This window comes from Mustelus asterias, chromosome 10, assembly GCF_964213995.1.
Source record: "Mustelus asterias chromosome 10, sMusAst1.hap1.1, whole genome shotgun sequence".
In the NCBI taxonomy this organism is placed as follows: Eukaryota; Metazoa; Chordata; class Chondrichthyes; order Carcharhiniformes; family Triakidae; genus Mustelus; species Mustelus asterias.
Genome location: NC_135810.1, coordinates 1,222,788 through 1,239,309, shown reverse-complemented (window position 1 = coordinate 1,239,309; position 16,522 = coordinate 1,222,788). Strand labels below are relative to the sequence as shown.

The window sequence follows — 16,522 nt, the reverse complement described above, 5'->3', positions numbered from 1 at the left end:
GTGTGAGTGTGAGAGTGAGTGTGTGTGAGTGTCAGTGTGTGTGTGAGTGTGTCAGTGAGTGTCAGTGTGAGTGTGTCAGTGAGTGTCAGTGTGAGTGTGAGTGTGTGAGCGGCAGTGTGTGTGTGAGTGAGTGTGAGTGTGTCAGCGTGAATGTGAGTGTGTGTGTGAGTGTGTGTGTGAGTATGAGTGTGTCAGTGTGAGTGTGAGTGTGAGTGTGAGTGTCAGTGTGAGTGTGTGAGTGTGTGTGAGTGTCAGTGTGAGTGTGAGTGTCAGTGTGTGTGTCAGTGTGAGTGCCAGTGTGTGTGACTGTGAGTGTGTGAGTGTCAGTGTGTGTGTGAGTGTCAGTGTGTGTGTGACTGTGAGTGTGTGAGTGTCAGTGTGTGTGTGAGTGTCAGTGTGTGTGTGACTGTGAGTGTGTGAGTGTCAGTGTGAGTGTGAGTGTGTGTGTGTGTCAGTGTCAGTGTCAGTGTGTGTGACTGTGAGTGTGTGAGTGTCAGTGTGTGTGTGACTGTGAGTGTGTGAGTGTCAGTGTGAGTGTGAGTGTCAGTGTGAGTGTGAGTGTCAGTGTGTGTGTCAGTGTGAGTGCCAGTGTGTGTGACTGTGAGTGTGTGAGTGTCAGTGTGTGTGTGAGTGTCAGTGTGTGTGTGACTGTGAGTGTGTGAGTGTCAGTGTGTGTGTGAGTGTCAGTGTGTGTGTGACTGTGAGTGTGTGAGTGTCAGTGTGAGTGTGAGTGTGTGTGTGTGTCAGTGTCAGTGTCAGTGTGTGTGACTGTGAGTGTGTGAGTGTCAGTGTGTGTGTGACTGTGAGTGTGTGAGTGTCAGTGTGAGTGTGTGAGTGTGTGTGTGTGTCAGTGTCAGTGTCAGTGTGAGTGTTTCTGTATTAGCGGTGTGCGTTGCTGTCTCAGTTTCTGCGCCCTAATTGTGTGTGTCAGTGAGTGTCAGTGAGTGAGTGTCAGTGTGTGTGTGAGTGTGTGAGTGTCAGTGTGAGTGTGTGTGTCAGTGTGAGTGTGTGTGAGTGTGTGTGTCAGTGTGAGTGTGTGTGTCAGTGTGAGTGTGAGTGTCAGTGTGAGTGTGTGTGTCAGTGTGAGTGTGTGTGAGTGTGTGTGTCAGTGTGAGTGTGTGTGAGTGTGTGTGTCAGTGTGAGTGTGTGTGTCAGTGTGAGTGTGTGTGTCAGTGTGAGTGAGTGTTTCTGTATTAGCGGTGTGCGTTGCTGTCTCAGTTTCTGCGCCCTCACTGTGTGAGTCAGTGAGTGTCAGTGAGTGAGTGTCAGTGTGTGTGTGAGTGTGAGTGTCAGTGTGAGTGTGAGTGTGTGTGTGAGTGTCAGTGTGTGTGTGTCAGTGTGTGTGTGAGTGTGTGTGTGAGTGTCAGTTGTGAATGCGCTGGTGGGACACCAGATCCTGAGTGTGAGTGTGTGAGTGTCAGTGTGAGTGTGTGTGTCAGTGTGAGTGTGTGTGTCAGTGTGAGTGTGTGAGTGTCAGTGTGTGTGTGAGTGTCAGTGTGTGTGTCAGTGTGAGTGCCAGTGTGTGTGTGACTGAGTGTGTGAGTGTCAGTGTGTGTGTGTGAGTGAGTGAGTGTGTCAGTGTGAGAGTGAGTGTGTGTGAGTGTCAGTGTGTGTGTGAGTGTGTGAGTGTCAGTGTGAGTGTGTGTGTCAGTGAGTGTCAGTGTGAGTGTGTCAGTGAGTGTCAGTGTGAGTGTGTGAGTGGCAGTGTGTGTGTGAGTGAGTGTGAGTGTGTCAGTGTGAATGTGAGTGTGTGTGTGAGTGTGAGTGTGTGTGTGAGTATGAGTGTGTCAGTGTGAGTGTGAGTGTCAGTGTGAGTGTGTGAGTGTGTGTGAGTGTGTGTGAGTGTCAGTGTGAGTGTGAGTGTCAGTGTGTGTGTCAGTGTGAGTGCCAGTGTGTGTGTGACTGAGTGTGTGAGTGTCAGTGTGTGTGTGTGTGTCAGTGTGTGTGTGAGTGTGTGAGTGTCAGTGTGTGTGTGAGTGTCAGTGTGTGTGTGAGTGTGTGAGTGTCAGTGTGAGTGTGTGTGAGTGTGTGTGTCAGTGTGAGTGTGTGTGTCAGTGTGAGTGAGTGTTTCTGTATTAGCGGTGTGCGTTGCTGTCTCAGTTTCTGCGCCCTAATTGTGTGTGTCAGTGAGTGTCAGTGAGTGTCAGTGAGTGAGTGTCAGTGTGTGTGTGTGAGTGTCAGTGTGAGTGTGAGTGTTTGAGTGAGTGTGAGTGTGAGTGTTTGAGTGAGTGTGAGTGTGTGAGTGAGTGTGAGTGTGTGTCAGTGTGTGTGTGTGAGTGAGTGAGTGTGTCAGTGTGAGTGTGAGAGTGAGTGTGTGTGAGTGTCAGTGTGTGTGTGAGTGTGTGAGTGTCAGTGTGAGTGTGTGTGTCAGTGAGTGTCAGTGTGAGTGTGTCAGTGAGTGTCAGTGTGAGTGTGTGAGTGAGTGAGTGTGAGTGTGTCAGTGTGAATGTGAGTGTGTGTGTGTCAGTGTGTGTGTGAGTATGAGTGTGTGAGTATGAGTGTGTCAGTGTGAGTGTGAGTGTGAGTGTCAGTGTGAGTGTGTGTGAGTGTGTGTGAGTGTCAGTGTGAGTGTGAGTGTCAGTGTGTGTGTCAGTGTGAGTGCCAGTGTGTGTGTGACTGTGAGTGTGTGAGTGTCAGTGTGAGTGTCAGTGTGTGTGTCAGTGTGAGTGCCAGTGTGTGTGTGACTGAGTGTGTGAGTGTCAGTGTGTGTGTGTGAGTGAGTGAGTGTGTCAGTTTGAGAGTGAGTGTGTGTGAGTGTCAGTGTGTGTGTGAGTGTGTGAGTGTCAGTGTGAGTGTGTGTGTCAGTGAGTGTCAGTGTGAGTGTGTCAGTGAGTGTCAGTGTGAGTGTGTGAGTGGCAGTGTGTGTGTGAGTGAGTGTGAGTGTGTCAGTGTGAATGTGAGTGTGTGTGTGAGTGTGAGTGTGTGTGTGAGTATGAGTGTGTCAGTGTGAGTGTGAGTGTGAGTGTCAGTGTGAGTGTGTGAGTGTGTGTGAGTGTGTGTGAGTGTCAGTGTGAGTGTGAGTGTCAGTGTGTGTGTCAGTGTGAGTGCCAGTGTGTGTGTGACTGAGTGTGTGAGTGTCAGTGTGTGTGTGTGTGTCAGTGTGTGTGTGACTGTGAGTGTGTGAGTGTCAGTGTGTGTGTGAGTGTCAGTGTGTGTGTAAGTGTCAGTGTGTGTGTGACTGTGAGTGTGTGAGTGTCAGTGTGAGTGTGTGTGTCAGTGTGAGTGTTTCTGTATTAGCGGTGTGCGTTGCTGTCTCAGTTTCTGCGCCCTCACTGTGTGTGTCAGTGAGTGTCAGTGAGTGTCAGTGAGTGAGTGTCAGTGTGTGTGTGTGAGTGTCAGTGTGTGTGAGTGTGAGTGTTTGAGTGAGTGTGAGTGTGTGAGTGAGTGTGAGTGTGTGTCAGTGTGTGTGTGTGAGTGAGTGAGTGTGTCAGTGTGAGTGTGAGAGTGAGTGTGTGTGAGTGTCAGTGTGTGTGTGAGTGTGTGAGTGTCAGTGTGAGTGTGTGTGTCAGTGAGTGTCAGTGTGAGTGTGTCAGTGAGTGTCAGTGTGAGTGTGAGTGTGTGAGTGAGTGAGTGTGAGTGTGTCAGTGTGAATGTGAGTGTGTGTGTGTCAGTGTGTGTGTGAGTATGAGTGTGTCAGTGTGAGTGTGAGTGTCAGTGTGAGTGTCAGTGTGAGTGTGTGTGAGTGTGTGTGAGTGTCAGTGTGAGTGTGAGTGTCAGTGTGTGTGTCAGTGTGAGTGCCAGTGTGTGTGTGACTGTGAGTGTGTGAGTGTCAGTGTGAGTGCCAGTGTGTGTGTGACTGAGTGTGTGAGTGTCAGTGTGTGTGTGTGAGTGAGTGAGTGTGTCAGTTTGAGAGTGAGTGTGTGTGAGTGTCAGTGTGTGTGTGAGTGTGTGAGTGTCAGTGTGAGTGTGTGTGTCAGTGAGTGTCAGTGTGAGTGTGTCAGTGAGTGTCAGTGTGAGTGTGTGAGTGGCAGTGTGTGTGTGAGTGAGTGTGAGTGTGTCAGTGTGAATGTGAGTGTGTGTGTGAGTGTGAGTGTGTGTGTGAGTATGAGTGTGTCAGTGTGAGTGTGAGTGTGAGTGTCAGTGTGAGTGTGTGTGAGTGTGTGTGAGTGTCAGTGTGAGTGTGAGTGTCAGTGTGTGTGTCAGTGTGAGTGTGACTGAGTGTGTGAGTGTCAGTGTGTGTGTGTGTGTCAGTGTGTGTGTGACTGTGAGTGTGTGAGTGTCAGTGTGTGTGTGAGTGTCAGTGTGTGTGTGAGTGTCAGTGTGTGTGTGACTGTGAGTGTGTGAGTGTGAGTGTGAGTGTGTGTGTGTGTCAGTGTCAGTGTCAGTGTGAGTGTTTCTGTATTAGCGGTGTGCGTTGCTGTCTCAGTTTCTGCGCCCTCACTGTGTGTGTCAGTGTGAGTGTCAGTGAGTGAGTGTCAGTGTGAGTGTGTGTGTCAGTGTGAGTGTGTGTGTCAGTGTGAGTGTGTGTGTCAGTGTGAGTGTGTGTGTCAGTGTGAGTGTGTGTGTCAGTGTGAGTGTGAGTGTTTCTGTATTAGCGGTGTGCGTTGCTGTCTCAGTTTCTGCGCCCTCACTGTGTGTGTCAGTGTGAGTGTGTGTGTCAGTGTGAGTGTGTGTGTCAGTGTGAGTGTGAGTGTTTCTGTATTAGCGGTGTGCGTTGCTGTCTCAGTTTCTGCGCCCTCACTGTGTGTGTCAGTGAGTGTCAGTGAGTGAGTGTCAGTGTGAGTGTCAGTGTGTGTGTGAGTGTGTGTGTGAGTGTCAGTGTGAGTGTGAGTGAGTGTCAGTGTGTGTGTGAGTGTCAGTGTGAGTGTCAGTGTGAGTGTGAGTGAGTGTCAGTGTGTGTGTCAGTGTGTGTGTGAGTGTGTGTGTGAGTGTCAGTGTGAGTGTGAGTGAGTGTCAGTGTGTGTGTGAGTGTCAGTGTGAGTGTCAGTGTGAGTGTGAGTGAGTGTCAGTGTGTGTGTGAGTGTCAGTGTGAGTGTGTGTGTCAGTGTGGGTGAGTGTGAGTGTTTCTGTATTAGCGGTGTGCGTTGCTGTCTCAGTTTCTGCGCCCTCACTGCATTCCCGTTCTCTCTATATTTACGACTCTGTGCTTCCTGTTTTGGTTTCTATTTTTGATTCAGATTTCCAGCCTCTGCTCTCTTCAGATCCCAGATGGTTCAATCATTTCCTGTTCCCAATGGTCTGGAATGTTCCCCACATTGGATGTGGATCATCCACAATACATACCCGGATTCCTTTCTTTCCCGTTAAGCCCAGTTCACCAACGTCACCCTGAAATACAAAGGGGAGGTTTTGTTACGAAATGCAGCGTAACCGTGCTCAGAAACAAACCTCTGGACAATCTGACTGCAGTTACCTTCAGTCCCACTGGGCCAACTGGACCTTCCACTCCTGGGAATCCCGGCAGTCCTATTGGTCCCTCAAAACCAGGCAAACCGACTGTACCCTGGAAATCAATAAATCCATTCAATCGGTGAATTCATCAATAATCGCCATTGTGGAGCTTACAGAGAAACACAGTCTGAGGGTACAGTTTACTAATCCGCAAACTGTGGGTGGCATTTCACTGCAATGACACCGTCTGTCCAGTAGAGGTGCTGAAATGTAACGTGACAAGTTTACATAGGCAGCTTCCATTATAAATGTTGACATAGGAATTTATACTGGCAATCGTGTAAGAATAAGGACAAAATCAATTGTTTCACACTGTGGACTGAATTATTCCAGTTATCCTCGGTCCGCTGATCATATAATAGTCACTGACTCCCAAATAACTGGCTTATAGAGTTCAAAATACCAGGAGGATCACAGCGATCCTACATACATTTATTGCAGAATCGGAATAAAATGAAAATAGCCCACAGTTACACCAGGACATCGTATGGTGCAGTGGGTTATTGTCCCTGTCTCTGAGACAGAAGCTCCGGGTCCGACCAGGATTTGTTGGCCAAGGAAGGTGCGCCATTACATGGCCAAACAAGTCAAGTATCAATTTGTGAAGCCTCCCAAACGCACCAATGGATGGAGGTAAGAGCGGGAGAGACTCCTGGAGCCCCTGCCATCTCTCGCCAGAGCTCCAGCTCACAATGTACTCACACTGACACACACACACACTCACACTCACACTCACTCACACACACACTCACTCACACTCACACTCACTCACACACACACTCACTCACACTCACACACTCACTCACACACTCACACTCACACACACTCAATGTACTCGTAAATAGTGATCCACCACAGTTAAAACTCCAAAATAAACGAGTGAGACAGTGTCGATTTGAAAGGGAGGCAGGAATTCTTTTAGGAAATGGTGAGTTAAAAGAGGAATTGGGAGAATTCGAGCCAGAAGATTTCGCTTCTGATCAGTAAATGGATGAAAGATGATGTAATATTGGAGGATTCAGCAAAGCTTTCAGACTGGATTTTATTGCACTGACTCACACTGTAACATCATCAATGCCGAGTGTAAAAGGATTCAGACGTACTATCTGGTTTCTATTAAAAGATGCACTAATCCGGGAACAACTGTAAATCACCAACTGTGTCTCTCACATTAAAGAGAAATTCTTCAAGTCATTTGCATAAAAGTGTCAATAATCCTCTTATTTTGAGAAAAAGTTTGGTTATTATCCTATCAGATCGGATTTAACTGGCAATGTGTGTTCTGCCTGTTTCCTAATTGGAAATGTAATCCAATCAGAAATATTTTGACAAGCTTGTTTTTATAAAATCAATGCCACTTTAAGGTGAGCCCGAACCCCTCTCCCACACGGAACGTTTTATGGTTGGACATTCCATCCTGGGAAAGGGAGAGCTCCTTGTTCTGGGTTGGCCTTTTGGCTAAGATCGGGTGTGGTGATGTGGAGCACTTGGTTGAGGTCATTAGGTTACATTGAAGTTTCATATGAAGCAATTTTTAGAAGTGGTATCTTGGCCAAGATGCAAATGAGCTTAAGTCTTGGAGGAGGAAACCTCCCCCTCCTCCAATCAGCTTGGCTCATGTAGATCAGGCCCAGGACAGGGTAAATGGTCGCTTGCCCTGTCTTGCCAGCCTGGATTGGAAATGTCTCAACTTGTTGAGACTCTGAATTGGACTTGATTTGATTGAATTGGAAAAGTATTTTTAAAAAGTTGTATGGGTGGGTTGGTGCAGGGAGATGATGCCAGGTCTGTGTTACTGGTGTGAGCCTGTTGCTCAGTCTAGCTGAGGCTGCTGGGTTTGTCTACAGGGAACCACTATAAACAGCCAGTGGATTCTGGGTAATCAGTGAATCTAGTTCCCATCCCCCTCCCCCTGTCCTCCTTCCCCCACCCTCCTCTCCCCCCAACCTCCTCTCCCCACCCCGTTCTCACCACCCCACTCTCCCCACCCCCCCTCTCCCCCTCCCAGCTCTCCTCTGTGCTCTGGGATTGGGTGAAACCAGTAAGAAGTTTAACAACACCAGGTTAAAGTCCAACAGGTTTATTTGGTAGCAAAAGCCACACAAGCTTTCGAGGCTCTGAGCCCCTTCTTCAGGAAGAAGGGGCTCAGAGCCTCGAAAGCTTGTGTGGCTTTTGCTACCAAATAAACCTGTTGGACTTTAACCTGGTGTTGTTAAACTTCTTACTGTGTTTACCCCAGTCCAACGCCGGCATCTCCACATCATTGGGTGAAAGACAGGATAGGGGAACAGAAGATGGTAAACATTGGAAGCTTGCCTTGTGAATGTCAAAGCACAGACGTGTGGAGCACACACCCTGGGAGGAGGGAACTGGACCCCACTCCAGGGAGACAATGAGCTCCTTTGGGAGAGCTTCACTCTGACTGAGCAGTGAATGGGAGCTGTTCCCAAGGAAACCGGGAATGTAACCATCACATCGGATATATTGAAGGGAATGTTTCCTGTTTGGTGGATTGTGAAGCAGCTCACTCAGACTGAGTTCAATATTACACTTACCTTTTCCCCTTTCACTCCACTGCAGTCACACTTAGAACTCGAGGTACATCCATGACAGGCCTGTGGGAGACAGAAAAAACACAACGTTAGCAATCTCCCGCACACGGATACTGGAGGGCGGATTCCTGTCTTACTGACTTCCCCTCCCAGTCTCAGGAAGACACTGTCTCCTTTGTGGACTCCTGTTTCCATTGGGCCTTTCCAGAGTGGCCACTCTCTCGTTGCGATAGTCCTGACAGTCAATGGGATATTTGACTGCAGAGTGCTTCACAGTTCTGAATCCAGCTCAATCAGCCAGTTGGCACAGAGCGGCCATCCAATGGGAACTCTCCCGTCCACTCGCCTGGCGATAAATTGCCTAATTTCATTTCCATTCTAGTCCTGAGCATGTGGATATGGGTCTGGAGTTACGTAGAGGTCAGGGCAGGTTCGGATGGTTGGGGTCGGGGTGACTGATGCCAATGGCGGCAGCTGACAGGATTTAAAAATTTCTCTTTACAAATTGTAAACTGCCTTTTAAAAGCCCCAAATAGTGAGTGAGTTTAAATGGGGAGTGGGGGGGGGGGGGGCAATGTGGGGGGTGGGGGTGGTGGCGGTGGAGGATTGGGGGGGGGGCGGTTGCTGCTGCACTCTGTGATGGTCGTAGTGAAGGGAGATGATATTTTTCACAGAGTCCCTGCAGAAGAGGCCATTCAGCCTATCCAATCCCTACCGATTCTCTGACAGAGTATCTTACCCAGTCCCTCTCCCCCACCCTATCCCCGTAACCCCACACATTTCCCATGGCTAATTCCCCTAACCTACACATCTTGGGACGCTAAGGGGCAATTTAGCCTGGCCAATCCACTGAACCTGCACAGTTTTGGAGTGTGGGAGGAAACTGGAACACTCAGAGGAAACTCTTTTAGTTTTCTTGAATAAGCAGGGTTGCTGGGATTATATCAGCTTCTTAACTTCCAGTTTTTAAAAACATCCTGATTCTCATGTTACCGCCGTGTGTGGGTCCCACATTCTCCAGTGAATTCACGTCAAATCATAGATTCAGAGCCTAACCAATCCTAACCCTTTTCACTCACCATCTGCTGTTTGAAAGCGGAATTTCTAATGATTCTCCCAGAGAGTTATTCCATGCAGCCTCTCGCTGTCTCCTTCTCACGCTCCCTCCCTCCCTCAGACCACTCACAAAGGAATACAACAAAATATTTCAAAACCACAGAACCCTTTTTCCAAAAGTTTCTGTTAATATCTCTACTGTTCTCATTTTGGCAAACTCATTGAGAGAAACATAACACGGGGCTATAAAGAAAAGCTTCAGAATTAATTAAAAATAACACTGCTTTCTAAAGAGGAAAACAGCGAAAAAACCTCCCTAATTAAACCCTGAGATTCAGTAGCGCAAACACCCTTCTTCCTGATTCAGACCAAATCCATCCCCATTCAACTTCAACATTCCCAACAATGCTTGTGGCTCAAACATACAGAGAGAACATGGAGAAGGGAAAGCTGAAACGGGAAAAGTCGCAGAGTTAACAAAGAGAAGCTGTCGCTGTGCCAGCCTTCCCTAACAAAGGGAGCCCACATTACAAAGATAGTGCGTGCCCAGACCCAGAGGGTTCTGGATTGGAAGTTCTGGGTTTGTAGAACACAATCTTGCAACATTCACTGCCTGTGTACCAGAGAGGGTGGAATCGCTAGGCTGTAGCTGAGCACAGACTGAAATATTCCACATAGAATCTCTCCAGTGCAGAAAGAGGCCATTCAGCCCATCGAGTCTGCACCGACCACAATCCCACCTAGGCCCTATCCCCATAACCCCACATTTTTACCCTGCTTATCCCCCTGAACTAAGGGACAATTTAGCATGACCAATCAAACTAAGATGTGGAGATGCCGGTGTTGGACTGGGGTGGGCACAGTAAGAAGTCTCACAACACCAGGTTAAAGTCCATTCATCAGGTAAGTGGGAGTTGTGTTCACAAACAGGGCATATATAGACAGGAGTCTATAGAGACCATATATAGTTTATATATATAGATATGTATATAGACCAGGCAGGAGTGTTCTCTTCCTGTTGGGGAACACTTCAGCGGTCACGGGCATTCAGCCTCTGATCTTCGGGTAAGCGTTCTCCAAGGCGGCCTTCACGACACACAACAACACAGAATCGTTGAGCAGAAACTGATAGCCAAGTTCCGCACACATGAGGACGGCCTCAACTGGGATCTTGGGTTCATGTCACACTATCTGTAACCCCCACGACTTGCCTGGGCTTGCAAAATCTCACTAACTGTCCTGTCTGGAGACAATACACATCTCTTTAACCTGTGCTTAACCCTCTCTCCACTCACATTATCTGTACCTTTAAGACTTGATTACCTGTAAAGACTCGCATTCCAACCATTATTTTGTAAATTGAGTTTGTGTCTATATGTGCCCTGTTTGTGACCACAAGTCCTCACTCACCTGATGAAGGAGCAGCGCTCCGAAAGCTTGTGCTGCCAAATAAACCTGTTGGACTTGAACCTGGTGTTATGAGACTTCTTACAATCAAACTAACCCACACATCTTTGGAGTGTGGGAGGAAACCGGAGCGCCCGGGGGAAACCCACGCAGATATGGAGAGAACGTGCAAACTCCACACAGACAGTGACCTGAGGCTGGAATTAAACCTGGGTCCCTGGCGCAGTGAGGCAGCAGTGCCAACCACTGTGCCACCCTGCTGCCCCTTCAAGGTGTATTTCTAAACCACCTTTGCCATGATACAATACCCCAGGGTAAAAACATTATAAAGTTACACACCTAGTCACATAAGCATCTGTCAGGACATGGAGGTATGACAAGGAAATTTGCAGATGACACAAAAAGGAACTGAAGGCACTGTTGTTAAGTTTGCAGATGATACAAAGATATGTAGAGGGACAGGTAGTATTGAGGAAGCAGGGGGGCTGCAGAAGGACTTGGACAGGTGAGGAGAGTGGGCAAAGGAGTGGCAGATGGAATACAATGTGGAAAAGTGTGAGGTTATGCGCTTTGGAAGGAGGAATGGAGGCATAGACTGTTTTCTAAATGGGGAAAGGCTTTGGAAATCAGAAACACAAAAGGACTTGGGAGTCCTTTTTCAAGATTCTCTTAAGGTTAACGTGCAGGTTCAGTCGGCAGTTAGGAATGCAAAAGCAATGTTAGCATTCATGTCAAGAGGGCTAGAATACAAGAGCAGGGATGTACCTCTGAGGCTGTATAAGGCCCCGAGTCACCACACTCCGGTGCTTGTTCGGGTCAATGTACCTAACCCGCACATCTTTCGTACTGTGGGAGGAAACCAGAGCACCTGGAGGAAACCCACACAGACATGGGGAGAACGTGCAAACTCCACACAGACAGTGACCCAAGCCGGGAATCGAACCTGGCGCTAACCACTGTGCCACCATGCTGGGTTAGACTGGATGCAGCAACAGACTTGATGGGCCGAGTGACCAGTTTCTGTGTTGGATCATTCTGCCATTTGACATTCCCTGTCGCTGTCAGACTGTGTCTTGTGCTGGGGTTGGAGGATGCCGGGGTGGTGAGAGAAACAGTGTAGACACTCTCCTGCCCTGTTCCAGCTCGCTTAGTGATCGCTTTAATCACCATTAAACTGGCACGCTCTGTGACTAATTGGTTAGCTCTTTCTCAGAGCTAGCACAGGCTCAATGGGCGGAATGGACTCCTCCCGTAATTCCATTCCCATCCTGTTTCATCCCAAAGTGCTTACAACCAATGAAATACTTCTGAAGTGCAGTCACTTTGTAGTGTGGGAAATAAACTCGCCAATCTGTGCAGAGCAAGATCCCACTAACCGGAACCATGACAGATTGTCTGTTTTTTGGCAGTGTGGGTGAAGGATAAATATTTGTCCATTTTCATTCACGTCCTGTGTGTATTTTAGTTTCTACACCAGAGGGCAGTCGATGCACGAGGATTTTTAGAATTGTAGCCTTCCACATGCCTCTGAATTGGGAGAGTTCGGGTCTCGAGTGGAAACAATCGGAGACTTTCACTGTTCAGAGCTTCAGACCTTCAAAGTGAGATAAAGTCATTCACATCAGGAAAAGATCCTGTTCTCTCTCAGTGCCTTTCCCCCTCTCCCCCGTTTAATTATTTCTCACAGATCACAAACTCTGTACATTCTCCATCTAAATGATGCTGAATAATCTGGGCAATGCCAGGTCCCGATCACACCTCAGAGCAACATAAACCAGCCTACGTGGCAACCAATGTGTACACAGAAAGATCCCGCAAACAGCCAAGGTGATTCCTGACCAGATTGGTTATTTAACTGATATTCATGATGTGGAGATGCTGGCGTTGGACTGGGGTGAGGCACAGTAAGAAGTCTCACAACACCAGGGTAAAGTCCAACAGGTTTATTTGGAATCACGAGCTTTCGGAGCACTGCTCCTTCCTCAGGTGAGACTCACCTGATGAAGCTCAAGATTTAAAATAAACCTGTTGGACTTTAACCTGGTGAGGGATGAATATTGACCCAGGACACGGGAGGGGGGGGGGGGGGGGGGGGGGGTGCTCCCTTGCTGAGGGAGTACTAAATCAGTGCAGCATTGTCAGAGGTGCTGTTTTTCTCTAATCCGAGGCCCATCTGCTCTCCCGGGCGACTGCTAAAGGTCCCACGGCCACTCATTCGATCAGAGTTCCCCTGGTGCCCTGATCAATATTTAACCCTTAACAAACAACACTGCGAAAAAGATTACCCACATGGTCCCATTGCTTTTTATGGGATCTTACTGTGTATAAATTGGCTGCTGCGTTTACGATACCAACACAGCAATTCTGCTTCAAAGTTGATTGTCATTTTGGGAAATCTGAGGTTGTGAAAGGCGCTATATAAATGTGGCTTCACATTGTTGTAGAGTTCCTCACCTCTGCCTGTTAGCAAATGGCCGTTTGCTACCAAATAAACTTGTTGGACTTTAACCTAGTTTTGAGAGACTCCTCACTGAGCAAATGGCCGCTCAGTGATGCTACTAGACTGAGTGTGAATGGAGAGAGAGACTGTGTCTCCCCTCAGCCTGTCACAGTGAGGAAGCTGCAGGAAGCTAACACTGACCCTCACAGGCTTCAGAATTTACCCTGTTCCATCCAACACTGAAAGGAGATCTTGCAGCTTCTTCAACTGGTCACTGCTCAGTTCCCAGTGCCGGAGACACGGTGCCCGGGTTATCAGTGACCCTGGATACACCCCTCTCTCACACACACTCAAACACACACTCACACTCAAACACACACTCACACTCAAACACACACTCAACACTCACAAACACACTCACACACACACTCAAACACACACTCAACACTCACAAACACACACACACTCACACTCAAACACACACTCACACTCAAACACACACTCACAAACACACTCACACACACACTCACACTCAAACACACACTCACACACACACACACACACACACACACACTCACACTCAAACACACACTCAACACTCACACTCACAAACACACACACAAAAACACACACACTCACAATCAAACACACACACACACACACACTCAAACACACACTCACTCACTCACACACACACACACCCACTCACACTCAAACACACTCACACTCAAACTCACACACTCTCAAACACGTACACACTCACACTCAAACACACACACTCACACACACACTCAAACGCACACTCACACACACTCTTACAAACTCTTACACACTCTTACACACACTCTTACACACTCACTCAAACACACACAGAAACTCACTCAAACACACATTTACACACACATCCACTCACACCCAAACACAAACTCACACTCATACACACACACTCAAACACACACACAAACTCACTCAAACACACATTCACACACATACCCACTCTCACCCAAACTCAAACTCACACACACTCACACAGAAACTCACACACGCTCACACACACTCACTCAAACACACATTCACACCCACTCACACTCAAACTCACACACACTCACACACACACTCACTCAAACACACATTCACACACACATAAACACAAACTCACACACATACACACACACTCAAACACACACTCACACACACTCACACTCAAACACACACACAAACTCACTCAAACACACATTCACACACACACCCACTCTCACCCAAACACAAACTCACACACACACTCACACACAAACTCACACACGCTCACACTCACACACACTCACACTCACACACTCTTACACACACTCACACACACTCACACACACACACAGTCACACACGCACACACTCAAACACGCACATAAACTCACACACACACTCACACACACTCACACCCACACACACACTTTCACACACACACACATTCACATACTCACACACTCTCACACTCACGCTCACACTCACTCTCTCACACACACACTCACACTCACACACTCACTCTTTCACACACTCACACTCACACTCTCACTCTCTCACACACTCACACTCACACTCTCACACACACTCTCTCACAGACACATCTCTGGGGCTTCCTGGGGAAAGGACCAGGGAGAAAGGTTGGTTCTTATTCCTCCCAATTGCCTGATAAGTTTCATTGCCAGCAGAGGGGATGCACCGCGCAGTCTCCGCCAGCTCGTTATTTCTGCTCATTCTCGGAGTGCGGACACTGTTGGCGAGTTTAGCTGTTGTTGCCCATCCCTTGTTGCCCTCGACAAGATGTTTGTGGGCTTTCCAGCCCCACCGTGCCTGGGAACTTGGGTAACTCTGGTTTCTGAGTTAATTCAAATCACTTGTGTCTTTCTTGGCAGCTGTAGCAGCAGGCTGTAAAAACCCTTCCGGATCTTTCTGCAAACATGTGAAACAGTTTAGGAAGGGCCTGTGCTTTAACCAAAACCTCAAACCAAGGGCTTGGCGGTGAAGCTGTTCCCAAGTTCCAGTAACCAGCCTCCTTCCTGCTCCCTGAGAAAGTTTCAGCTTTGCGATTTGGACATTGTGCCGGCAGCGAGAGAGAGATTTCCAAATCACCACCATTCGACTGGGTAAAGAGGAAGCTGGCTGCCAGCTGATTGGTTGATGGAGGCCATGACGATGACTGTGCTAGGTGACCATTGGCCAAACTGTTAGCTTTATTTCTCCTCTAATGCAAAGTTAGACTTTATTTCACACTTTAAACTAAAGCTGAACGGTTCATGGTCGAAAAATCCGCTCTGTGAAACTTTACAATCATTGAAATCAGGAGACGGTGCATCAAACGCGGCCCCAGGTAACTCCCAGGTCGATAAAGATCCCACAACAACTACTTTGAGGGGAGCTCACCCCGGTGTTCTGTCCAATTTTTATCCCTCGACAGACATCACTAGAAAAGCAGAATAACTGCTCATTATTGCTGTTTGTGGGATCTTATCATAGAGTCATAGAAACTCAACAGTGCAGAAGGAGGCCATTTGGCCCATCAAGTCTGCACTGACAACAATCCCACCCAGGCCCTATCCACGTAATCCCACTTATTTACCCCGCTAATCCCTCTAGCCTACGCATCCTGGGACACTAAGGGGCAATTTAGCATGGACAATGCACCTAACCCTCACATCTTTCGGACTGTGGGAGGAAACCGGAGCACCTGGAGGAAACCCACACAGACAGTGACCCAAGATAGATAAGTCGCCGGGTCCGGATGGGATGTACCCCAGGTTACTGTGGGAGGCGAGGGAAGAGATTGCAGAGCCTCTGGCAATGATCTTTGCGTCGTCGATGGAGACGGGAGAGGTTCCGAAGGATTGGAGGATTGCGGATGTGGTTCCAATATTCAAGAAAGGGAATAGGGATAGCCCAGGAAATTACCGACCGGTGAGTCTAACCTCAGTGGTTGGTAAATTGATGGAGAAGATGCTGAGGGACAGGATTTATGAACATTTAGAGAAGTTTAGTATGCTCAAAAGTAGTCAGCACGGCTTTGTCAAAGGCAAATCATGCCTTACGAGCCTGGTGGAGTTCTTTGAAAATGTGACTAAACACATTGACGAAGGAAAAGCAGTAGATGTGGTTTACATGGACTTCAGCAAGGTGTTCGATAAGGTCCCCCATGCAAGACTTCTCGAGAAAGTGAGAGGGCATGGGATCCAAGGGGCTGTTGCCTTGTGGATTCAGAACTGGCTTGCCTGCAGAAGGCAGAGAGTGGTTATAGACGGGTCTTTTTCTGAATGGAGGTCGGTCACCAGTGGAGTGCCCCAGGGATCTGTTCTCGGACCCTTGCTGTTTGTCATTTTCATAAATGACTTGGATGAGGAAGTGGAGGGATGGGTTGGTAAGTTTGCCGATGACACGAAGGTTGGTGGTGTTGTGGATAGGTTGGAGGGATGTCAGAAGCTGCAGCGTGACATAGATAGGATGCAAGACTGGGCGGAGAAGTGGCAGATGGACTTCAACCCGGATAAATGTGTAGTGGTCCATTTTGGTAGGTCAAATGGGATGAAGGAGTATAATATCAAGGGTAAGACTCTTAGCAGTGTAGAGGATCAGAAGGACCTTGGGGTCCGGGTCCATAGGACTCTAAAATCGGCCCCGCAGGTGGAGGA

The 16,522-nt window shown here is 48.2% G+C and overlaps 1 protein-coding gene across 1 annotated transcript in view; it reads right to left on the bottom strand.

Moving 5' to 3' along the window:
- Positions 1 to 16,522, bottom strand: part of LOC144499490 (uncharacterized) — a 201,429-nt gene that overhangs the window by 99,578 nt on the left and 85,329 nt on the right. The window contains exons 2-4 of the mRNA XM_078221483.1: positions 7,947 to 8,006; positions 5,354 to 5,443; positions 5,224 to 5,268 (exon numbers count right to left, since the gene is read on the bottom strand). Of these exons, the coding sequence (XP_078077609.1) occupies positions 5,224 to 5,268; positions 5,354 to 5,443; positions 7,947 to 8,006 (195 nt within the window). The remainder of the gene's footprint in view (positions 1 to 5,223; positions 5,269 to 5,353; positions 5,444 to 7,946; positions 8,007 to 16,522) is intronic.